This window comes from Manis javanica, chromosome 6, assembly GCF_040802235.1.
Source record: "Manis javanica isolate MJ-LG chromosome 6, MJ_LKY, whole genome shotgun sequence".
In the NCBI taxonomy this organism is placed as follows: domain Eukaryota; kingdom Metazoa; phylum Chordata; class Mammalia; order Pholidota; family Manidae; genus Manis; species Manis javanica.
This window is the reverse complement of record NC_133161.1, coordinates 101,100,058-101,125,818: the sequence shown is the minus strand read 5'-3', so window position 1 is coordinate 101,125,818 and position 25,761 is coordinate 101,100,058. Positions and strand designations below refer to the sequence as shown.

Sequence of the window (25,761 nt, the reverse complement as noted above, 5' to 3'; positions counted from 1 at the left end):
AGGAGAAAAGAAAGAAATAAGAGTGAATAGACATTATAAGATGAGCAGAGTCTAGACATCAGAGTCCCAAGATCATTCTAGCTTAAGTAAAGAATAGCCAGTTACCTTCAGTTGCCCTGGGAGAAGTACGTTCTTGACCATAGCCCATGGTCTTACACTAGATTTGATAGGGTGTGTTATCACATCAGCTGGTATAAGAAATAGAATAAGCAGGCAATATATTAATATGTAAGCTATGAATAGTAAAGACTGATGTTTATAAAGCATTTATAGTTTATACAATATTCCAATCAGTTCCTACAATAACTCTAAATCTGGAAGTTGGTCCCATTTTGCAGATGAGAAAACTGAAGTTCCTAAAGTTTAAAGTGACTTTTCCTAAGATCAGTAAGTGGTAATTAGGATTTTAACAGAGGTCTTATGCCTTTGGTTATGACATTCTTTTCTTTGTGCTTGTCACCCTCTCTCTTAAAGGTTATTTGGGTATGTGCTTTATTGGGTATTTATTTATATATTATTGCTACCACTTGTTCTGTGCACACTATTATGTCCATCATGTTTTCATATTCAACAATGAAGAATATCAGAATATATCGTATGTAATTATTATTATTTGCTATGTACAAAGTGTAATGCTTGGTACTGATTCTTAAGTTGGCATTAACATTGTTCTTACTATCAATGGAGCTTATAGTCTTATAGGGAAAATTATATATGTTCATAAAGAACTATAATACAGTGTAAAGGGAGTGTTATAAGAGGTGGTAATGATGTACTTTGGAAGGTAAAAGTGCTAAGGACAAGCAACATGTTTGAAGGAGGAGGAACTTGTGATTTGGGTCTTGAAGGCTGGGAGATAAATGGACTTTTAAAATGCAAGGAAGTGTTCTAAGTGGATGTAGAAGAAGCAGTAGGTGAAATATAAAAGGGTGAAGCAGTGGGTAGATTAGTTTCATGGGAACATATGAGGGGAGTAGAGTTGGAACAGAGATACCAGATGTCAGAGGACATTGATTTATGGTTCTCCCCTTCAACCAAGATCAAATATACTACCATACTTTACTATTTAAATATCTTGGAATTTCTAATGAGGCAGAGTGTTGATCATTTCTTTTTGTTTTTTATAGTTGGATATTTGGTTCGATTACCAAGAGCTTTTCACTTGACCCAAGATTTGGTGAAAATAGTGGGATCGTCAGATCATCCAGGTATTAACAAATAGATTTTTGTTAATTTTAAGAAAGTAATAAACATTTGTTTAATTTTTATCAATCTTTTCCAAAAAGCTAATTTCCCCAGTTATCCTAGTGTCCTAAGGCCCTTTTGGAAATGGGTTAAGGTTGTTTTCGTATAGTTACATTCACCCAGGTCTAATACTCTTTGCCCTAACTGTGTAAGTGTACAAGAAAAAATTATTTTAAGACTTACCTAAGTGAAGTTGACAATAGTATTTTTATTATTATGTAATAATTAACCATAATATTAAATGCATACAGTTCAAATATGCCAAAACTTTTTCAGATGAGATCTATGTATCACGAAGAGTTTGGATGGATAAGATTTTGCAGTGTCCCATCAGGCATGGCAACTACAACTTCTTTTGTACTTTTTTATTGCTCTGAGTTCACGTGCCTTAAAATCCTCCTTTAAAGTGTACAATCCAGTAGTTTTTACTGTATTGACAAGATTGTACAACCATTATTACTATGTAATCTCATATTTTCATTACTCCAAAAGAAACACCATATTCATTAAGCAATCACTGTTCTGCCCCTGGCAACTATTAATCTCCTTTTTGTCTATGAATTTGCCTATTCTGGACATTTCATATAAGGGGAATCATACACTACATCTGGCATTTTGTGTCCAGCTTCTTTATTTAGTATAATATTTTTGAGGTTTGTTCCCAAGATAGATCTATTAGTACTTCATTCCATTTTTTTATTAAGGTATCATTGATATACAATCTTATGAATGTTTCACAAGAAAAACAGTTGTGTTTTACTGCATTCACCCTTATTATCGAGTCCCACCGCATACCCCATTGCAGTCACTGTACATCAGTTTAGTAAGATGCCACAGAGTCACTACTTGTCTTCTCTGTGCTACACTGTCTTCCCCATGACCCCCCACACACCATGTGCACTAATCATGATACCCTTCAATTCGCTTTTCCCTCCTTCACCCCTCCCTTTGGTAACCGCTAGTCCCTTCTTAGAGTCTGTGAGTCTGTTGCCATTTTCTTCCTTCAGTTTTGCTTCGTTGGTATACTCCACAAATGAGGGAAATCATTTGGTATTTGTCTTTCTCTGCCTGACTTATTTCACTGAGCATAATATCCTCTAGCTCCATCCATGTTGTTGCAAATGGTAGGATTTGTTTCTTTGTTATGGCTGAATAGTATTCCATTGTGTATATGTAGCACATCTTCTTTATCCATTCATCTACTGATGGACACTTAGCTTCCATTTCTTGGCTTTTATAAAACATCATTCCTTTTTATGGCTAAATAATATTCCATTGTATGGCTATACTACAGTTTGTTTATCAGTTGATGGATATTTAGGTGTTTTCCACTTTTTGGCTATTATGAATAATGCCTGCACAAATAATGAATATCCCTGCACAAGTTTCTGTGTGAACATATGTTTTCAATTCTCTTGGGTATGTACAGAGGAGTAAAATTGCTAGAATATATGGTAACATTTTGAGGAACTGCCATATTATTTTCTGAACAGGTTGAATTATTTTCTTTTCACACAGGCAAAGAATGAGGGTTTAAATTTCTCGCTATCTTTTCCAACATTTGTTGTTGTCCATCTTTTCTGTTTATGGCCATCCTACTATATGCGAAGTGGATTTTGATTTGCATTTCCCTCAAAATGTAATGATGTTGAACCTCTTTATATGTGTTTATTGGCTATGTTTGGATACTATTTTCACAGAAATGTCTACCGAAGTCTTTTACCCATTTTTTAATTTGGATTATCTTTTTTATTATTAAATTGGAAGAGTTTTTTTTTTTAATGAATTCTAGATATGAGACCCTTGTGAGATAATTGATTTCAAATATTTTATCCCATTCTGTGGAGTATACTTTCACTTTTTAAATAGAATACTTTTAAAGCACACATTTTAAACTCTGATAAAGTCTAATATCTTACTTTTTCTTAGTACTGCTGCTTTAGATGTCATTATCTCAGAACTGATTGGCCGATTAACAATCACAAAGTTTTATTCCTATGTTTTCTTATAACAATTGCAGAGTTTTAGCTGTTACATTTAGGGTTTGGATCCATTTTGAATTATTTTTTTGCATGTGGTATGAGGTAGGGGTCAAACTTAGTTCTTTTGCATGTGAGTATCCAGTTGTTTCAGCATTTGTTGAAGAGACTTTTCTTTTTCTATTGAATTGTCTTGGTGTCTTGCTGAAAAGCAGTTTGCCATAGATGTATAGGTTTTTTGGGGGGACTCTAAATTCTATTCTATATTTTTGTCCTTGATTACTGTTGCTTTACAGTAAGTTTTGAAATCATTGACTCTTGCGTTCTTCAAATATGCTTTTTTTCCCCAAGATTGTTTTGACTATTCTGGGTCCCCTGCAGAATAGATTAATTCTAGAATCAACCTGTCAGTTTCTGCAGAAAACCCATTGGAATTGTAATAGTGATTGCATTGAATCTGAAAATCAATTTCAAGAGGATTACCACTTTCCCTTGCAACACCTTGATTTCAGTTTGGTGATACTGATTTAGAATATCTGGCCTCCAGAACTGTGAGAGTATAAATTTCTATTATTTTAAGCCACACACGCACAAATAGTATTACCACTTTAACAATATTAAGTCTTCCAATTAATGAATATGGAGTGACTTTCCATTTATTTAGATCTTCTTTAATTTCCCTCACTGTTGTTTTGTAGTTTTTAGTGTACAAGTCTTACACTTGTTTTGTTGAATTTATTCCTAAATATTTTATTCCTTTTATTGTAAAAATAATAGTTTTTAGTATAGTTTTTGGATTGCTCATTGCTATTGTATAGAAATGCCATTAAGTTATGCAGATTGATGTGTGCTGTCATCTTGCTGAATAACTTATTAGCTCCCTTTTTTTATTTAAGTATGAGTGTGGGAGCTATTCCTTAGGATTTTCTACGTCTAAGATCATGTCATCTGCAAATATAGAGAGAGTTTTATTTCTTCCTTTCCAATCAGATTGCCTGTTTTTTTTCCTTGCCAATTCCTCCAGCTAAAACCTCCAATTTCCTGTGGATGACATCAGATATCCTTATCTTATTCCTGATTGTAGGGGGAGTTGGTCTTTACTACTAAGTATAATGTTAGCTGTAAGCTTTTTGTAGGTGCCCTTTACCAGATTGAGAAAGTTCCCTGTGTTCCTAGTTTGTTGATTGCTTTTATTGTGAAAGGGTGTTGGATTTTGTCAGATGTTTTTTCTGTTTATATTGCGATGATTAAGTAGTTTTGTATGGTTTACATTGATTAATTTTTGTATGTTGAACTATCCTTTGTATTACTGGGATAAATCCCAAGTGATTGTGATGTATAATGCCTTTTCATGCTACTTGATTCAGTTGATAGTTTTTGAGGCTTTTTATGTTTGCATGCGTAAAGGAAATTTGTCTTTAGTTTTCTTGCATTGTCTTTTTCTGATTTTGGTTTTAGGGTAATACTGGATTCATAGATTGTATTGGGTTATGTTCCCACTGCTCCTATTTTTGGAGTAGTTTGTGAAATATTGTTGTTAATTCTCCTTTACTTGTTCTGTAAAATTCACCAGTGAATTCACCTGATGCTGGGATTTTCTTTGTGGGAAGTGTTTTGATTACTAATTCAATCTCTTTACTTGTTTTAGGTCTATGTAGACTTTTTATTTCATTATGGTTTCTGGTGAGGAACTAATTTCACTGAAAATCATGGGTATGTAATGAATTGCTTCTCACTGCTTTCAAGATTCTGTCTTTGTTTTTGGATTTTGACAGTTAATTGTGATGTGCATCTCCTTGATTCTCTCCTAGTTTGACTCCATTGAGCTTCTTTGATGTGTAGATTCATGCTTTTCATCAATTTGGAAAGTTTTACATTGTTTCTTCAAATATTCTCTTCCTTTCTCTCTACTCTTCTGTGGAACTTTCATTATATATATGAAATATGTATCTGTGTATATATATATATATATATATGTGATGTGTCAAGTATACACATGTATATGGTATGACTGGTGGTTTCCCATAGGTCTCTGTGTACTGTTCATTTATTTTTTATATTTTTTTCTGTTTCTTGGATTGGATAGTCCCAAACTAATCTAACATCAAGTTTGCTGATTCTTTTTTTCTGCCTGCTCAGATCTGCTTTTGATTTTTTATAGTGAATTTTTCAGTTCAGTTATTGTACTTTTTTCTCCAGAGTTTCTTTTTGATTCTTTTTATAATTTCTCATTGTTTATAGTCCCTATTTGGAAAGACATTCTTTTCATACTCTAAATTAGCATGGTCATGTTTTTGGTGGAGCACTGCACTTTTAAAGTAATATAATGTAGCAACTCTAGAAATCAGACTCTTCCTCCTTCCCAGATATTGATGTTGCTAATGTTTGTTGTTATTGTTTGTTTAGTGACTCTTCTGAACTAATTTTAAAATTCTGTGTTGTTTGTCATGTGTAGCCACAAAAGTCTCTACTCAGTTCGCTTAGGGTGAAGATTTCATTAAACACCTAAAATTGTTTTGTCTCCTTGTCTTTGCTGGGGGTTTTCTTGTGCTTATTGTGGCAGGCTTTAAACATTTAGCCAGGCAGCTGACAATCTATCTGCTTTATCCTTCACTTTCTGCTGTGCAGAGCCTCAGTTTCAGCCCACCGTGAGAATTTAAGGCCTCTTGGTCTTTACTGAGCATGACCAGTCTTGGCCATGTGCCCTGCCGCATGCATGCATGTGGCTTTCTATTTTCCCAGGTATATGTCAGAACTTCTCAATGGATATGTTATTTCTCAGCTTTTTCTCCTAAACTTTCAGCTTGATGTTTATCCCAGCTGTTACCTACTGCATCAGGCAGTTACAGTTCAGTGAAAGCCACTGGTTGTTTTTGACAAATACCTTTGGGGAAAAGGCTTTTCATAGAGGGTGTGCTCTAAGTTAGGTCAAGTAAAGACAGCCTTGTGAGGGGTATCTTTCAGGAAACTTCCATGAAGGTCAAACAAGGACAGTTCTCTGGCAAGGAGGAATTGAAGGCCCTTCAACCCTGTCTGGGCCTTTAGTGGCTGCCAGGCTGCTGGTTCTTGTAGTGATAGTGGCATGTTGATTTACATGGCTCCTTGCAGAGCTGGGGAGGGGAGATGGGAATGGGGCACCTTAAAAAATTCACTGTTCCTACCAGGTATTTTAGTTTGCTAGCACCACAGTCTGAGGGGATTAAACAACAGAAATGTATTGTCTTACAGTTCTAGAGGCTAGGAATCCAATCATGAGGCAAGGTTGATTCCTACTGAGGGTTGTGAGGGAAGGATCTGATCCAGTTCTCCTGGCTTGGCTTGTAGAAATGCATCTTCTCATGTCTTTCCACATTGTTTTCCATCTGTATTTGTTTGTGTGTCCAAACTTCACCCTCTTAAAAAGGCACCAGTCATGCTGGACTTGGGCCCACCATAATGCCTCATTTTAACTTATTTCTGTAAAGACTCTTTCTCCACATAAGTTCACAGGCTGATGTCTAGGGGTTAGGGAGTAATATATGACTTTGGGGAAAGGTATAATTCAACCCATCACATGGAGATTCAGTTATTTTCCTTGAATAAATTTTTCCTGCATTGTTGCAAGTCTTTGATTAATTTCCAGAGTTCTGAAAATGTTGATTCCAGCAATTTCTGCCATTTTTTCATTGTCTTTATGAAGGCGATGATTTTTAGAGTTCCTTACTCTGCCATTTGCACTAGTATCACAACTTTTGTTTTAAACATAAATTATAAGACAGTTGTGTGTATAACTAATTTCCTTGTATTTGGACATGGTTAAATTTATTCTCAAAAGTGGATTAACATTTCAGCAGAATGTATTTCATGTGTTACAAAATAGATTGTTATATGGTATTTTATTAGTTGTGCCTCTAAAAAATGTTGAGTGCCTGATTTTTCTTGCCAGGAATTTCTTCAGCTTCTTCTGTCATACAAGCTCCCAGAATCTATCTGTGTCAGCCATTTTTCTATTCTGTGCTCTGTCTTTAACTTGTTCCCCTTTTACTTATGCTTTTCTGTTCCCCTGATTCTTTGTTTTCATTCATTCATGTATCCACTTATTCAGTAATCAGTTATTTGCATCTTTGTTTCAGTTCATTCCATTTTCTTGTGTGTGTGAATACCATTTTGTGTATTTCCCTTTATACCTGTTTAGAAGTTTTCTGGGTCCATTTTATCTGGGGTGGAGGCGCACCGTCATGCTCAATTTCATTGAAGTCGCTCTTTAAAGTGGCTGCATCAGTTCATACTTCCATCAATGGTGCTTTCCCGCATCCTCACCAGCATGGAGTATTATTCAAGTCTTCTGTTTTTGCTAAACTGAAAGATAAGTTACCTTGGCCTACCACATTCTTGCTGTTTTCAAAGGAGTTGCTTTCAAATTATTTATATTCCAATTATAAAGCCATTTGATTATTTTTGCTGCAATTATATTCTCCCAGATGTCAAATTGATCATGCTTTTTGTCCCAGATGTTAACTTTGCCTATGTTGTGTAGCATTGAACAGATACTGTTAATATTTAAGGAATGGAGTTCAGTATTTTTCTTTTTATGTTTGTGCCTTTTGCATTAAAATAATCCTTCTGTATCCCAAAGACATAAAGGTGTTATTTTACATTTGCTTTGAGTAACAATTGCCTTTGTCACAATATAGATAGGTTACAGGGAAGGCAGTATAGCATGGTGAAGACAAGTAATGACTATAGCATCTTACTATGCTGATGGACAGTGGCTGCAGTGGGGGCGGTGGTGAAGACTTGATAATATGGGTGAATGTTGAAACCACAATGTTGTTCATGTGAAACTTTCATAAGTTGTATATCAATGATACTTTAATAAAAAAAATAATGATTGCCTTTAGATCTTTAGTCTATGTGGGATTTATTTTTTATATATGGTGTGAGGTATTGAATATTGTTTATATATTGAGATAATTATTAAACATGATATTAGTAATCTGTATTTTCTTTAGTGATCTAACTGAAGAGTGATAACACTGTATCATGTAGTAGTTTTTAATGTTTTTCCCCCCTAGACCCACCTACTCTTCTTTGTTCCTACAATAGAACACTCTAATTAGTGCAACTTTGTAATTATCTTAATATCTTTTAATGCTTGTTCTTTTTCTTTATAGAATTGTCTTAGCTATTTATCAACATTTAATTTTCCAAATATATTTAAGAATCAGTATTCAAGAATTTCTTTAAAACCTCTTCGGGGATTTTGCTTATATTGATTATTATTACATCAATATGGGGATAAATTGGCATCTTTAAAATTACATCTTGATCTAATGTATATCTTTTGTAGGAAATTGAACATGTTCCCCACAGTGATCTTGTTAGATTACATATTAACTAACTTTTCTTTATTGTCTTCTAAATGTTTCTTCTTTGCTATTACATGTTTAATGCATTGTTGATACCGAGTGCTGTTTATTTTTCTGTGTTGATCTTGCATTGGGAAACTCTTCTGACTCATTTATATTTTCTATTATTTAAATATGTACAGAGGTTAGTGGGAACTAGAGAAAGGGCACAACAGTAATGGTGTGGGATATTCAGGCTTTCAGAGCCAGAGCAGAAAGGATATGCTTATGCTGAGTTGAGAAGGTGTTTAGATACTTATGTGGAAAGAGAGGAAATAAGGTATATGTAAGACAGATCATGGAGAGAAGCCTAGTAAATCATACTGAGGGGTGACAATTGCATACATAGCATTTATTAAAGAAGTTAGAAAAATGAAGAGAAATTTAAATTGAGTAAATAGAGAGAAATAATAGGAAGTAATAAAGTGACCAGAGAATAATAGGTTAAATGGAATCAAAAGCTGTCTTTAGAACAATTAGTAGACAAACTTTTAAGTGTTTCATGAGAGAATAGTGAACAGAAAAAAATGTTATGAATAAAGATAAGTGAAATTTTAAAATCATAGCAAAATTCTGATTTATTTTATAATAATTAGAAATTAATAACTCTAGTAAAATGTAAATTTCTAACACAGACTTGATTAAAGTACTTAGTAAGCTAATAATCAATTAAATTCTCCTGATTGGTAATCAAAAATTTGTTTTCCTCATACTCTCCTTGCCAAAAAAAACCCAGAAAAAACAACAGGTGATACAATTTTCAAAGGACCAAATACCTTACATATTTTTTCACAGAAAATTTATAGAAGAAAATCTGTCCACTTCATTTTATATGGCTATTATGACCTTAGTGATCTACCTTAGTAATATATTAAATAACAAGCTTGAAATTGCAATTGCAATTTGGAAAGTATGAAGGATAGGATAAGAAAATTGTAAGTTACATTTATGAATATAGGTGCCAAATATCGAGGAAAAATATTTGCAAACTGAACCCAACAGTGTTTAAGTAAAAGAGTATGTTCAATTAAAATTACTCAAGGAAAGCATTATTTAGTATTTTTGAGCATACCATTAAAGTATTCAAGTAGAAAAAATAAATGATCAATATAGAAAAATCATTTGTTAAGACTCAATGGCAACTTATGATAAAAACAAAATAAACAAGAATTGAGGGTACTGTCTTAACCTCAGTAAGAATCAGTATAAAAGCTACATTTAATAAACCTCCTGCTGTCTTTTCACCTCATGGGTGAAACTTTAGAGACAGTCTCTTTAAAGTTAAGAAAAATTTTTATTTTAAACAAATTTTATTTTACTGCATCATGGAAATCTTTTTACATGTTGAATCAGTGAAGTATGCAATTACTAAGGAGTTGTCAGAACCTTTTCCAAAAAGTTACTTAGGACTAAATTCAAAACAAGTGGATCCTTTTTGTGTTCCTTTTGTATACTAAAGAATACTTTTTTGCTTGGCTAATGAGCAGGATTCTTTAAATTTTAAAGTGAAGTGGGAAAAAAATGCTTAACAATTAAAATAAAAATGCATATTTGTTTATGTTAATCACATAATTTTTTAATTCAGTACATTGTGTTACATCATTGTGAAATGTATTATTCCTCTAATCTAAACAAATTTATTTTATCAATCTCTTTCAGGTTTGGCATTTTTGTAAAACAAATATAGTCTGGATATGAAATCATCTTACTATTTTGTATTTAAAATAATATTCTGCCGGTAAAATAAGTTAGTCTACATGAACTCTGCATAAAAAAAGACCAATGCATTCTGCTCAGATTGAGATATACTCATTCACCCAAATAAAACAATGTATTTTTGAGTGTTAGTTACATGGAATGCAATGAAAACTAAGTTCTTATCAAGTGATAGCCATAATCCAAAGAAATTTAGGAAAAATGTAACTGAAACTACAAAGATGTAAGGCATTTTAAATCATGAGAGAACATAAAATATTACTGGAACATTTTAATATTGTATTTTCAGTGAAAGTATATGTCATGCTCCATCAAAAGAGTCCACATGTGCTTTGTGTAACCCAGCAACTGCGAAATTATGAAATGATAGACCCAACATTCCAATGGCACGGGCCAAAAGGAAAAATTATTTCAGGTAGGATTTTATTTCAACTTTCATAATTAAATTGGTGTATCTGAAATGTACTCAGGACAAAAAGAATATTTGTATTTCACTTTTATCCACTTCCTCACTTCTTTCTCTTATGATTTCTTTGTGGAGTTAGAATCTAACAACATATATGATATGAACATTTTTTACAGATCTAAATATGAGATGTCTAAATATGAGATAGTGACACACTAGATTGAATTGTTAGGAGAGTCTTTAAGCATCTATATGCCCCCAAATGTTACTTTTTTGAGGAGTTCATGAATTCATTTTAGTTACTTAAATCAGACTTAAAGTGTGTATGAAAAAGTAAATATGATTTTGAGTTTTTTTAAAATGCAAATGAGCACTTTAAGTTATAGGTGTATAGATATGGTTTGTTTTTTATACAGCCCCACATGACAATCTGAGATTATTAGTTACAATTTTATATTTTTTGATCTTATATTTCTTTCTGACCAAAATTCTGACCAGATAATATGATATTTGAATTTAACTTAAATATTATTGTCCATTTTGAAAAGAATGACTAAATTTAATACATAACATTTTAATATCAAAACCATGCTTTGAAATATCTGCCTGCCTTGACAGTGGCTGTGTATTAACATATTATGGATGCTGTGCCCATGGGTATTCATCCACAGAAGATGGACTGGAAGCATATCTGAATGGTATCCTTACAGCTTTCACATTTTTGGGAAAACAAGATCTTATTGCCATGAAGGCACTTTTTCCTACATAAAGATTACTGTTGGTGTGGTTGATTTGATTAATTTTTCTCCACTAAGCTTCTCATTTTTTCATTTTGAAATGCATATATTTTATACTAATTTTTCATTTGCTAGAAGCTGATTCATTTTTGCAGTGGTTTTAAAAATATTAATTAACTTAGCTGTGTTTGTTTTCAGCCTTGCTAAAAATCCAGAGTAATGAATTTTCACCTTAAAAATCTGTTCTATGTTCACCTAATCATTTTTGTGTACCTTCTGAGGAAGTTTTTCTTTAGTGCTCTATTCAGCATGTTTTCTTTCCTTCTTTTCTTTTTTTAACTCTTTTTGGTATTTTGAGATAATGCCTGTGGATGAAAACCTACAGGTTTATTTTGTTATCTTGTGGAGGAAAGCAGTATAGTCATACAAAGATTGCTGAAGAAACATTCACAGGGAATACTTTTTTTGTAATATGTTTTAATATTTTTATATAGTTGATCTCAGCTGTACATTTCTGTAATGTTTATGTTGATTCTAAAACAGCTCAAAGTTTAAAGTTACTCCACTCTTTAGGTTAGTTGGTGGCTCTTCACAGTGAATTATGCAGCTCTCAGTGTGTGTTTACTTGTGGATGCCATTATGCTAGATCTTGTGGGAGGTACAAAAATCAGACAACCTCTGCCTGACTATAATAATGTAGTAGGAATGAATCAGCAGAGGTCAGTAACAGAAACTCTTAAGAGGTTGGGCAGTTAATATAAATCAGTGAAATGGGCCAGATAAAAAGCATCCAATACTGAAAATATAATGACATTTTATTTTTATTGCTCTCTGATAACACATAATGTAATGCAAACCTCTATATTAAATATATTTTACATGTGCTATTGAAACTCCGAAAGTTCAGAAATAGAAACATGTAAGTAATGAGTTGTTTGTAATTTGTTTTTCCTTTGCTTTGGAAATTAAAATATGAAATGTTTTCCTTTCTAATAAATGTGAGGGTGTGCCATGTGAGGTCCTGCAATTTACATCGCAAAGTATAGTCTATAATTGAATCTTGAATCGTTTAACTAGGAGTGATATTTTATTGTACTCATTTTCGTAATGGAAAATAGATGTTCAGAATGTAGTTATTTCCAGGTAAGGATAAAATCAGATTAATATAATGGTGTTTATATTTGTAAAAACTATTTCCAGGAAGTTCTGGTATTCGGGTATGGTGATTATATTTTCATTTCAGTACAGTGTCACATTATAGTTCAGTGTGTACTGGTTTTAAAGCTCAATAGTTCTATTATCACTGTCATTGCAGAAAGAATTGGAAAATACTGTCTAATTTTCTTAAAGCCTTAAAAACAGAGAACCTTTTTGGACTCCAGATTAAGCTATACTGTAGTAATCTTTTTATGAATGTTACATAGATAGTTTCCTTTAAATTGAACCAAAGAAGTCATGTGATTATGTCATTACTTGCACATTCCTTTGGAGAGAAATACTCAGATTGTTTGGATGGGCTGTAAATTGTAGGAACGAGTCTTAGCTGTGGTCTGTCTCTCTCTCCAGCCCTGCTCCTTTCTCTTTCCCTCTTGTTCTTCCTCTCTCTCCCTCTGCCTCTATTTCAGTATTTTTGATTTACAAAGGTAGTGCATTTATCACAAGACTTGTACCTCTTATTCCAACCCTAATGCCATTCTGAGGAACTAAATCTTTTTGGTGTGTGGATTTTCCCACTTTCCTAAATGTTCATACAAACTTATATAAGTGAGTGTACACACTTACGTTGGCCTTTACCCTGTAAATACACTCTTAGTATGTTTTTAAATTAGATTATAGATGATATTTTACTGCACCTTACTATTTTTTATTTTGAAGCATTTGATATGTACACATGTAAGATGTGTGCAAGTTATGAAGCACAATAAAGCAAACATTCTTGAACTTGCTGTACAAGACAAGATACACCATTACCAAGACTGTCGACTCTCCCAATAAGCTATTTAAAAACACCATTCTATCCACAACCTCCTGTCAGTAAAAAATACCCTAAACATTATTCCCTAGCTTTTCTGTATGCATTTATCATATATAAAAATATATACACATAAAAACCATATATGTAAATATGCATACATGTGTATTCGAAAGATTGTATTTTTGTGTTTTCATTTTGAATTTTATAAAAATAGTAACAAGCCCTTATACAATATTTATCATGTATCAGATATGATTTTAGGCAACTTATACATACTAATCATTTAAAATTTATAACAGATCTTTGCAATAAGTAAGCCATTTATATATGGGAAGATAGAGGCATTGAGAGAATGAGATACTTTCCTGAAGTATGTGCCTTTGAAAGTCTGACTTTAGGGATCACAGATACAATCTAGCACAGAGTTAGGAGTAGGATTTTTCCCTCTCATCTTTTTGTGAGTTTTTGTAGTTTGTGTCTTTCAATAAATTTGCTCCACTTAGAGCTTTATTTTCAACTTGGTAAATTTATGTGCATCAAGTAGTTTGTGATATTTTCTTATTATCTTTTTAATATATTCAGGATTTTTATTATGTGCCCTAATTCACTCCTGATATTGATTGGCTTTTCTCTTTCGTTTTTGGTTTCTTTGGCTACAGGTTTAACAATTTTATCAGTCTTCAAGGGACTTCTGGTTTGATTTATTTTTGTCTAGTATTTTACTGTTTTCAATTTCATTGATTTCTGCTTTTATTTTCATTATTCTTTCTTCTGTTTGCTTTGGGTTAAATTTGCTTATCTTTCTCTTGCTGGTTGTACAATTCTGGATTGGCAGTTTTTTTTCTTTCAACATTCTAAAGATGATACTCTGTATTATTTTTGCTTATGTTCTTTCTAATGAGAAGTCTGTTATAATCTTAACCCTGTCCCTTTGAAGACATGCTTTTTTCTGACCTACTTCAAGATTTTATCATTGACTTTCATTTTCAGTTATTTAAATATTACATGTCTTTCTGTTCTATGAATTAATTCTGTGTAGTGTTCTATAAAATTCTTGAATCTGTAATTTGGTGTTTGTTATTAATTTTTCAAAATTCTCAGCCTTTATGTCTTCAAATATTTCTTCTGCCCCATCCAGTCCTTCCTCTCCTGAGATTTCTGTGACACACATGTAATGCTCTTTGATATTGTTCCACAGCTCTTGGATACTTAATTCTTGGTGGTGGTGTTTTGTTTTGATTTTCTCTTTTTGATTCAGTGTGGGTCATTTCTTTGGACCTATCTTCAGGTTTACTGATTCTTTCCTTAGCTGTGTGTCAAGCCTCTTTATGAGCCCATTGAAGGAATACTTCATGGTGTTACTGTGGTTTTTTCTCTTTTTTTGTTCATTTTGCTTTTAGTTCTAGCATTTTCATTTAATTATTTCTTATAGTTTCAGTCTTTGTCTGAAATCACCTGTCTGATTTTGCATGTTGTCTACATTTTCCAATAATTCATTCAATACATTAATCATAGTTATTTTAAATTAACTGTCTGCTGTGTCTGTTGTGTCATTTACCCTGAATATTTCTTTCTATTTTGGAAATGTGACTTTCTTGCTTTTCTATAAACCTCCTAATTTTTTGTTAAAGTTGCACATCTAAGTAAGAGTAGATTTTGAGATAAATGTTTTTATTCTTTGAGATGAACACCTTTTTAAAATTATGTTAAAACTTTAATATTAGGAATCTGTTAATCTAGTCATTGTCTGGGTTTGATACTGCTTGTTGCTATCGTTACTGAAAGGTTAAGATACCCTTAAAAATGTTTAAGGTGTAGACTGGTTCATGAGAAGTTATTTTTCTCCAGTGTCTAATCTTTCCTTGGCTTTGTTTTTCCTTTATTGATTTCTCCAGAGAGAATCTCTTGTAGCTCTCTGAGATTGATTCCACTGATTTTTCACTAGTGATGGTTGGTCAGGAGAAATCAACAGTCTTCAATGTTCTGATTTTTAGTCTTTGGCAGATACCGTGTCTCTAGATCTTGGGGATGTGGCCTTCGTAAGTGCTCCAATCCCTCTTCCAGCTTTTGTGCTGTCCCTTCTTGCTGACTCTTCCTCAAGGATGAGGCATTGTTTTCTATTACCTGTTTCTTCCTGGGCAGTAACAAATTTCCCCAGTGCCCTTGGCAGTCATTTTTGTTTCCTCACTCCCTGTCGATTAAAACATTATTTCTTGCCAGTGGGTATGGGAAATGAGTGTGGGTGGGGTTTTGGCAGGGCTGCTGGAACTCTAGCTAGCACCCGGTGGAAATCTTGCTCAGGGTTCTCTTAATCTTCCTTTTGAATGTCCAGAGGTGTTCATGAAGGTAAAGCCTGTAAAAGGGTACAACCCCTCCCCTCAAAAAGAAAAATATGTGATCCTCAGAGGCTTCACATGCTCACACTGGTCAATACTTGTCTTAGCAATTCATTTACAACTTTTTGCTGAACCTTCTTTCTGACTTATATGGAAGGTGAAGCAAATGCTTGAGTTGTCATTCCACCGGCAAGCGCCTGTCTATCCCCAGATTGCAGGTTTATTGGTTGTCCTGACACTTCAGTACTTTGATAGGTTCAAGAAAAGTTGATAATTGACAGTTTGCCTGCCTTTTCCTGATTGTAATGGTAGGATCAATGCTATTATATTCACTTTCTTTATCTGAGCAGAAACTAACAGTATAAACCTATTTTTGAAATAGTAAGTTGTAATGAAATTTTGTTTAAATTTTGCCATATAATTTTAGAACTCCAAGACATGGGCTTTTAGAAATCTAGCCCAACTCTGAATTTTTAAATGATTAACCTAATTTCTAGAGAAGTACTGACTTTAATTCAATTATTTATTGATTTAATCTGCTTTTGTATGTGTTTTTATAGTAACATCCCTTGGCATCATGAAATTCCCGTTTACATTTAGTTAAAGGTTATTAGGTGGTATTATAGAATGGGTTCTTCTGTTGGCTGTGATATCCTTGAAATCCTTTGGACATTTTTTCAAAATCCACCACTTCTAGTTTTTCAAAAATAAGAAGGTATTCAGATGGTGTTTTATTATAGGTTATATTTTACTCGATTTTCTGGCTCTTGTAATATTTAACATTGAAGTAGATGTTCAAATGTATGTCAATACACTTACTGATTGATACCTCTAGTTTGGGAAAATTTCATTTCAAATTGTTGCCAAGCAATGCATAACCTCATTGATGACATGATAGTCTAAAATTTCTTTGAAATTAGTGACACCTTTTATCTTATTACTATGAAGTATTTCTCTGTTGCTGTTGAAATAAGTAGCAAACACTCGAAAACCTGTTAATCTGTTTTAGAAAGAAGACATGCTATGATAAATACATAATCTTCCATCAGAATATATCCTTGAAGAGATAGGCATTATGATAGAAAAATATCCCAAACTTAATATCATATTTTTCAGCTTTATCCATGGTATAGAAATGGAACTTCTCAAGATACAATTCCCTGGGTAAATTCTTTGAGGGTGGGTATATCCATCTATTTCTTCTTCCTTCAATATTTGAAATAGATACAATCTCTGCATGTACTAGAAACCCAACATGCTTTTATTGAGCATATTAATAATAAACTTGAAGTTTATACGTAATAAATTACTAAAAATGGAAAAAAGGTAAACAATTATTTGCTAAAATAATTTCAATTCTAATGAATGGCATATTAAGTGAGTTTTACTATCTAATAAGTTTTCTAATGAAAAACTATGGTTATGAACTTTGAGAATAACAACTTGAATTACTTCATGATTTATAGCTTTTTAAAGTACTTTAACTTTCTTTGATTTGTTAAACAAAAACGATCTTGTTAGATATGCTATTATATATTGTTCTTTGTTTTACATGTGAAGGATCAGGAGTTCCAAAGATTAAGTGATTACCCCAGGGTTTACATAGTCTGTGAGAGAGAAAGGTAGAACACAAACCCAGGTCTTCATGCCTCTAAATCAGATTTCTTTTCCATTGCACCACATAGCGTTCTCCTAGTGTGATACGTTAAATAATGCAGCATGTTGAAGTAACAAGGAATCTTATATTGGATTCTAATGCTAAATACTGCAACTCTGTGATTATGTGACTTGGGCAAGTAAGGTGATGTAATTTCCTATTCTCTTTCTTCTTCAACCTTTAAGGTTGTAACCTAACTTTTGCCTAGTATCATGTGTAGACAAGAAGTCCCTAGTTGTCAGTGATTATATTGGGTTAGCTTTTGTTCTGGGTACAATTTCATCTCTTTTATTTGTAGTTTGTGAGCTTAAGCTGAGGGTATAAGTCATCAAGAAATTATATATATGTATAGATATACACACACACTATGTATGAATATATACTGTATTTTTATATATGAGTTTTTGATAGTGTCCATTTCAATTTGAGCAGATTAGGAGCACATTATATTTGTGTAATGTTAGTTTACCACTTGGGCAGTTACACAACCAGTGAACTCTGGTTAGTGAAACTCTCACTAAGAACGTCATTCTGCACCTGCTGTCAACAAATATCAGACACAATGAGTTATGCCCCCAACTCCTTTCATTGATTCTGTAGGTAAATTTTAATGGTGTTACTCTCCTTAGAAAAATATTTTATCTCAATTTCATATAATTTAAGCAACTAATGAGTATATTATATTCCTTAATTAGAAAACAGCACTGCACAAATAACATCTACAGGAAGCCTTGTATTCCAGAACTTTGAGGAGAGTATGACTGGTGTTTATACATGCTTCCTTGCATATAAACCTACTGTGGAAGAAATCATTACAAATCTTCAACTGAAATATGTTATATATGGTAAGAAGTGCATTTGGTTTTATTTTCACATTTCTTAATGTTTTCAAATATTTAAATATTTTTAACAGAGTTTTAAAGGGACTTTGTTATTTTTAGTCTTGTTTAAAGAAGATTTTTTAGAATGTTTAAAGAAACATTACTGCCCACCTATATTTTACAAGGTTCTTTGTGAGGAGTTAGTGTGGTGAGGGTAGGTCTTGTTTGCATGGGAGTATTGACATGTATAAGTATAAATTTAAGTTAGTGACTGAAAACAAGGCATGGAAATTATCTTTTCAGATTATTGTGATGATGATATAGTCTGTATTGCTTTTAAATTTCAAGTGTTATGCTTGATGACGTCCTGCCATCCCCCAAAACAGGAAGGAGAAGAAGTGCCATTGGAAAATCCTTTTCTAAAAGCAATTTGATCTGTTGAGGTTTGAGATTGGGGAAGCTGGTTATATTAGTAAGGGTGTGGCCAGAATGGCCTGAACAGAGGTTGCTTATAAGTTCCATCTCACTGGTGGAACCCATGTATGCTAAACAGAATAATAGTTTTCAAAGACCTCCATATCTAATTACCAGAACCTGTTAATATGTTACCCTACAATAGCAAAAGGGACTTTGCAGATATAATTAAGGTAAGGATTTTGAGATGGGGAGATTATCCTGAATTATCTGGGCAGGCCTGGTATAATTACAGGGGTCCTTAAAAGAGGGAGGTAAGAGGGTCAAAGGTGGGAAAAAGAGATGTGATGGTGAAGGAGATGTTGGAGAGATTTTCTTTGAAGTTGGAAGAAAGGGCCGGAAGCCCAGGAATGAGGAGGCCTTTAGAAGCTAGGGATGGCAGAGAAGTGGACTTGCCCTGCAGCTTCCTGAAGGAATAAACTTTGATTCTAGCCTTGTAAGACTCTTTTTTGGACTTCTGATCTCTAAAGTTGTATGTCAGTAAATATGTGTTATTTTAAGTCACCAAGTTTGTAGTAATTTGTTACAGTAGCTGTAGGTAACTAATATACTTTTGTTTTCACAGCTGGGATGCAGAACAAATGATAGAATTATTAATGATTTCCTGATAATTTTTGGTCACTCAAAAAACAGTATGCCATATATCCAAAGAAAGGCATAGTTTTTAAAGAACAATTATTTTAACTTTGTTAGACAAATAATTTCTTAAACTTTTTAATCAGTCACACTGCATTTATTACATAGTTTTCTCCATCTTGCTTTTGATATATATGGTTTATTACAAATATATGTTAAAGTCTCTCAAAAGGATGCATATGCATAAGATGATAAATAAAACAGTGCCTAAAATGAATGCTGGTTTATAATACTGAAGATAACTGATATTACTGATCATTTATTATGTGCCAGGCAGTGCAGTGTATTTACATGCAATTATAATAATAACAAGAAAACACATATAAGGCTTTCTTATGCAAGGCATTATTTGAAGTGATTTATTTATATTCAGCTTATTTAATCTTCATAAGAAACCTGTGCAGTAGGTACTGGCTATTTTCTGATGAGGAAACTTAGGCACTGAGTGGATAAGTGAGTTGCTCAAGGCCATGCAGTTAGAATGTGGGGAGTCTTGAGATTTGAACTCTGGTCCTAGAGTTAGTATTCTTATCCTTTATGATACTCTGGTTTGTGACACTGTTACACCAATACCAGCAGGATGAAACCTCATTTAATAAGCTCTGATTTTGGAGATCTGCTATTTTTATGATTAAAACAAATCATGTAATGCATTCCATTTCATTAGAGAGACACCCCCCCCCCTTTATCTTTCTAATGGATACATGGTGCTTTAGATTTTATTTGAGCATTTCTCAGTTGGTGATCATGTAGTTCATTTAAAATGTTCCCTATTTCAAGCAGTACAGTATGGACACATTTAAATAAATCTCTCTCTGTGTAGGTATGTATGTGTCTTTGTGTCTCTATCATTCTCTGTCTCTTATCTGTGTGTAAACACATACATACACATGCATACTAGTATTCCTATATTGTATTATGGAAGTTAAATTGTTAGTTTTTCTGTAAGATGAAATCTATAAGGTGAAATCTCCCACAGGTATTAATGTTTGATATATTACTGTTGAATTTTTTTGGCAGTTCCTTAAAAAATCAATTTTAGATATTATTATTTTGTTGCTTCTATTATTTGCAGATTATTTTCTTCCAGTCTATATCTTGTCTTTTCAGTATGTTAATAAGATCTATTTTTTTTTCAAAGAGAGAAGATCCAGAATATTTTTTAAAAATTATTTTTCACCTTTTGACACCCTTCACCCAGTTCTCTCACCCTGCCTTCCCCCTACCTCTGGCAACCGCCAGTCTGTTCTGTGTATCTATGAGCTCTTTTGCTTTTTTGTTTTTTATTCCAGATCTAAGAGAGATCATATGGTACTTAGCATAATGTCCTAGAGGTCCATCCATTTTGTCACAAATAGCATATGTTTTTTATCTGTTCATCCATTGCTGAACACTTAGTTTGCTTTTAGATCTTGGTTGTGGTAAATAGTGCTGCAGTGAATATGAGGGTGCATATAGTTTTAAGAGTGTTGAATTGGAATTGCTGGATCATATGGTAGTTGTATTTTTAATTTTTAGAGGATCCTCCATACTGATTTCCATAGTAGTATACTACTTTACATTCCTGCCAGTAGTGCATAAGGGTTCCCTTTCCTCCAAATCCTTACTAGCACTTAATTCTGACAGATGGGGTGGTACGTCATTGTGGTTTTGATTTGCATTTCCCTGATGATTAGTGATGTGGAGCATCTTTTTATATAACTGCTGGCCATCTGTATGTCTTCTTTGGAAAAATGTCTATTCAGATCTTCTGCCCAGAAAATTTTTAATTTTTTTTTTGTCTACCTAGTTGTATGATCTTTTATATATTTGGGTATTAGTAATCTCTTACCAGATATATGATTTGCAAATATTTTCTCCTATTCAGTATTTTTTTTTGATGGTTTCCTTTGCTATACAGGAGCTTTGTAGTTTGATATAGTCTGACTTTTATTTTTGCTTTTGTTGCTTTTCTTTTGGTGTGAGAAATACATTGCTAAGATCTTTGGTAGGAGCTTACAACCTATGTTTTGAGGCCTTATATTTTAATACATTTTGAGTAAAATTTTGTGTATGGGGTAAAACAGTGGTCCGGTTTCATTCTTTTTTATGCGGCTGTCCAGTTTCCCAAAACCATTTATTGAAGATTCTGTCCATTTCCCCTTATATATTCATGGCTCTTTTGGCATATATTAATTGACCATTTATACGTGGGTTTATTTATGGGCTCTCTGTTGTTCCATTTATTGTATTTAATATATAAATTTATGTGTCTATTTTTATGCCAATACCATACTATTTTAATTACTGTAGCTTTCTGAGAGTTTGAAATCAGAGATGCCTCCAGCTTTGTTCTTCTTCCTCAAGATTGCTTTGGCTACTCAGGGTAATATGTGCTTCCATGCAGATTTTAGGATTGCTCTATTTCTGTGAAAAATGCCATTGGAATTTTTATAGGATTGTATCAAATATGTATATTGTTTTGGGTTGTATGGACATTTTAACAATATTATTCAAATCATGAGCATGTGTCTTCTTCAGTTTCTTTCCTTAATGTCTTGTAGTTTTCAGTGCTTTCACAGAGCCACAATTCTTCAATTTGATGAGGTCTGATTTATCTAATGTGTTTATTAACTATGCTTGTGGTGGTATTAAGTCTAAGAATTTTTTGCTTAGTTGTAGGAAAAGATTTTCTCCTATTTCTTTTACTTAAGTTTTATAGTTTTAATGTGATGCATTTAATGTGATGCATTTAATGTGATCCTTCCATCAATAAATTGTTTTTGCACATTGTCAAAAATCTGTTGAGAAATTTGTGTGGGTTTATTTCTGGGTTCTCTAATAGTTTCCATTGATCAGTGGTTTTCTAATATTTTCCATTGATCAGTCCTGCACTGTTGATTACTACAACTGTATAGAAACCCTCAATGCCAGGTACAGTGATTCCTTCCAGTATTCTTTATCAAGGTTGTTTTTGTTTTTGGAGGGCCTTCCCCTTTGCATATACATTTTAGGATAATTTTGTATATATCTACAAAATATCCTGCTGGGAATTCAATGGGAATTGCACTTAATCTATAGAAAAACTTAGATTATTCTCCCCTATTTTCTATAGGGAGAATTGCCATCTCTTCTCTGTTGACTCTTCTGATCCATGCAGTTGGTATGTGTCTCCATTTAATTAGGTCTTTCCTGATTTCTTTTATCTGTTTATATATATTTTTGGTAAATATATACTTAAGTATGTTTTTTGGATTTTTTTGAGCAATTGTAAGTGGTGCTAGATTTAAAATTTTGAATTCCACTTGTTTATAGCTAACATAGAGAAAATGATTTCTTATTTGTGTCTTGATCTTATAATTTGCCTTCTTGTTTACATTACTTAACAGTTCCGGAATATTTTTATTTTTGTGGATTCTTTGTGAGACAGTCATGTCACGTGCATATAGAGACAGTTTTCTTTCTTTCCTGTCAATCTGTATGTCTCTTACTTTTCTTGTCTTACTGTGGAGACTAGGATTTCCAGTACTATGTTGAATAGAATGGTTGAAAAACATCCTTGTCTTGCTTATGATAGTAGGAAGGATCATCTATTTTTTCACCATCAAATGTGATTTTAGCTGTTGTTTTTATTTAGATGTCCTTTATTAGGTTGAGGAAGTTTCCTTGCATTCCAAGTTTGTTGATTTTTGTATGTGTGTGAAAGGATGTTGGATGTCATATTTTTTTTTGCATTGAAAAATTCATGTGGTTTTATATTGTGTTTTACTGATATGGTGTATTACATTAATTCATTTTCAAATGTTAAACTACCTTGTTGCATTCCAGATGTAAATTACACTTGGTCCTGATGAATAAATCTTTCACTATGCTGCTAGATTCAATTTGCTAGTATTTTGTGATAATTTTTGTATCTATAGTCATAATAGGTATTAGTCTGTAGTTTTACTGTTTTGTGATTATCTTTTCTGTCTGATTTTGCTATCAGGGTAATACTGGCCTCATAGTATGACTTGTGAAGTTTTTCTTCCTCTGCTAATTTTGGAAGAGTTCATTAAGAATTGTTAGTTTTTAATAGTTTAATGCAGTTTTATACATCTGGGCTTGGGTTTTCATGGAGTTTTTTTGAATACCAATTCTCTTTGGTGTTACAGTTCTATTTCTTCTTGAGTCATTTACAGTAGTTTTTGTCCTTCTAGGAATTTTTCTGTTTCATCTAAATTATCTAATTTACTGGCATGCCATTGTTCATAGTATCCCTTTGTAATTCTTTTTATTTTTGTAAGATCAGTAATAATGCCTCCTCTTTTAATTCTGATTTTCAGTGATTTGAGTCTTCTCTCTTAGTGACTCTAGCTAAATGTTTATCAATTTTGCTGATCTTTTAAAAAAAACCTAGATTTTCTTTCATTAACTCTGTTGTTTTTTATTGTATTTAGTGGGTTTGATTCTGTTCTATTCTCTGTTATCATTTATCTCAGCTCTACTCTTTTTTTTTCTTTAATGGCCAATTTTATTTTTTAAAATGGTTATACTTGAGGTTGTTTGGCATCAACCTTGGACTTATTAGTTTCATCTTTGCTTTTATCAATCTGGCTATTTTTAAGTACACAAAAAATGTTTAGACTAATTCATTTAAACATATGCCTATGCTTTTTTCTATTCTTTTTATTTTTTATTTATCTTTTTATTTTGGTATCATTAATATACAATCACATGAGCAACATTGTGATTGCTAGTTTCCCCCCATTATCAAGTCCCCACTACATACCCCATTACAGTCACTGTCCATCAGCATAGTAAGATGCTATAGAGTTGCTACTTATCTTTTCTGTGCTATACGGCCTTCCCCGTGCCCCCACCCAAGTTATGTGTGCTAATCGTAATGCCCCTTATTCCCCTTATCCCTCCCTTCCCACCCATCCTCTCCAGTCCCTTTCTCTTTGGTAACTGTTAGTCCATTCTTGGGTTCTGAGAGTCTGCTGCTCTTTTGCACCTTCAGATGTTGCTTTGTTCTTATACTCTACAAATGAGTGAAATCATTTGGTATTTGTCTTTCTCTGTCTGGCTTATTTCACTGAGCATAATACCCTCCAGCTCCATCCATGTTGTTACAAATGGTAGGATTTGTTTTCCTCTTTTTTTTATCTTATTTTTTTATTTTGGTATCATTAATTACAATTACATGAGCAACATTATGGTTACTAGACTCCCCCATCATCAAGTCCCCACAACATACCCCATTACAGTCACTGTTCATCAGTGTAGTAAGATGCTATAGAATCACTACTTGTCTTCTCTGTGTTATACTGCCTTCCCTGTGCCCCCCTACCCCACATTATGTGTGCTAATCATAATGCCCCTTTTTCTCCCTTATCCCTCCCCTCCCATCCTTCTTCCCCAGTCCCTTTCCCTTTGGTAACTGTTAGTCCATTTTTGGTTTTTGTGAGTCTGCTGCTGTTTTGTTCCTTCAGTTTTTGCTTTGTTCTTATACTCCACAGAAGAGTGAAATCATTTGATACTTGTCTTTCTCTGCCTGGCTTATTTCATTGACTATAATACCCTCAAGCTCCATCCATGTTGTTGCAAATGACAGGATTTGTTTTCTTCTTATGGCTGGATAGTATTCTACTGTATATATATACCACATCTTCTTTATCCATTCATCTACTGATGGACACTTAGATTGCTTCCATTTCTTGGCTATTGTAAATAGTGCTGTGATAAACATAGGGGTTCATATGTCTTTTTGAAACTGGGTTCCTGCATTCTTAGGGTAAATTCCTAGAAGTGGAATTCCTGGGTCAAATGGAATTTCTATTTTCAGTTTTTTGAGGAACCTTCATACTGCTTTCCACAATGGCTGAACTAATTTACATTCCCACCAACAGTGTAGGATGGTTCCCCTTTCTCCACATCCTCACCAACACTTGTTGTTTGTCTTTTGGATGGTGGTCATTGTAACTGGTGTGAGATGATATCTCATTGTGGTTTTAATTTGCATTTCTCTGATGATTAGTGATGTGGAGCATCTTTTCATGTGCCTGTTGGCCATCTGAATTTCTTCTTTGGAGAAGTGTCTGATCAGATCCTCTGCTCATTTTTTAAATTGGATTATTTGCTTTTTGATGAGGTACATGAGCTCTTCTTATATTTTAGATGTCAACCCCTTATTAGATATTAGATATGTCATTTATGAATATATTCTCCCATACTGATGCCTTTTTATCCTACTGATGGTGTCCTTTGTAGTACAGAAGTTTTTTAGTTTGATACAGTTGCACTTGAACATTTTTGCTTTTGTTTCCCTTGACCGGGGAGATACGTTCATGAAAAAGTTGCTCATTTTTGTATTCAAAAGAGTTTTGCATATGTTTTCTTCTAAGAGTTTTATGGTTTCATGACTTACATTC

General features: G+C 33.1%; 1 protein-coding gene across 2 annotated transcripts in view; it reads left to right on the top strand.

Moving 5' to 3' along the window:
• Positions 1–25,761, top strand: part of ZPBP (zona pellucida binding protein) — a 142,394-nt gene that overhangs the window by 2,590 nt on the left and 114,043 nt on the right. For both annotated transcript variants that reach the window (XM_036992927.2, XM_073239123.1), the window contains exons 2-4: positions 1,128–1,208; positions 10,617–10,742; positions 18,134–18,283. In XM_036992927.2, the coding sequence (XP_036848822.1) occupies positions 1,128–1,208; positions 10,617–10,742; positions 18,134–18,283 (357 nt within the window). The remainder of the gene's footprint in view (positions 1–1,127; positions 1,209–10,616; positions 10,743–18,133; positions 18,284–25,761) is intronic.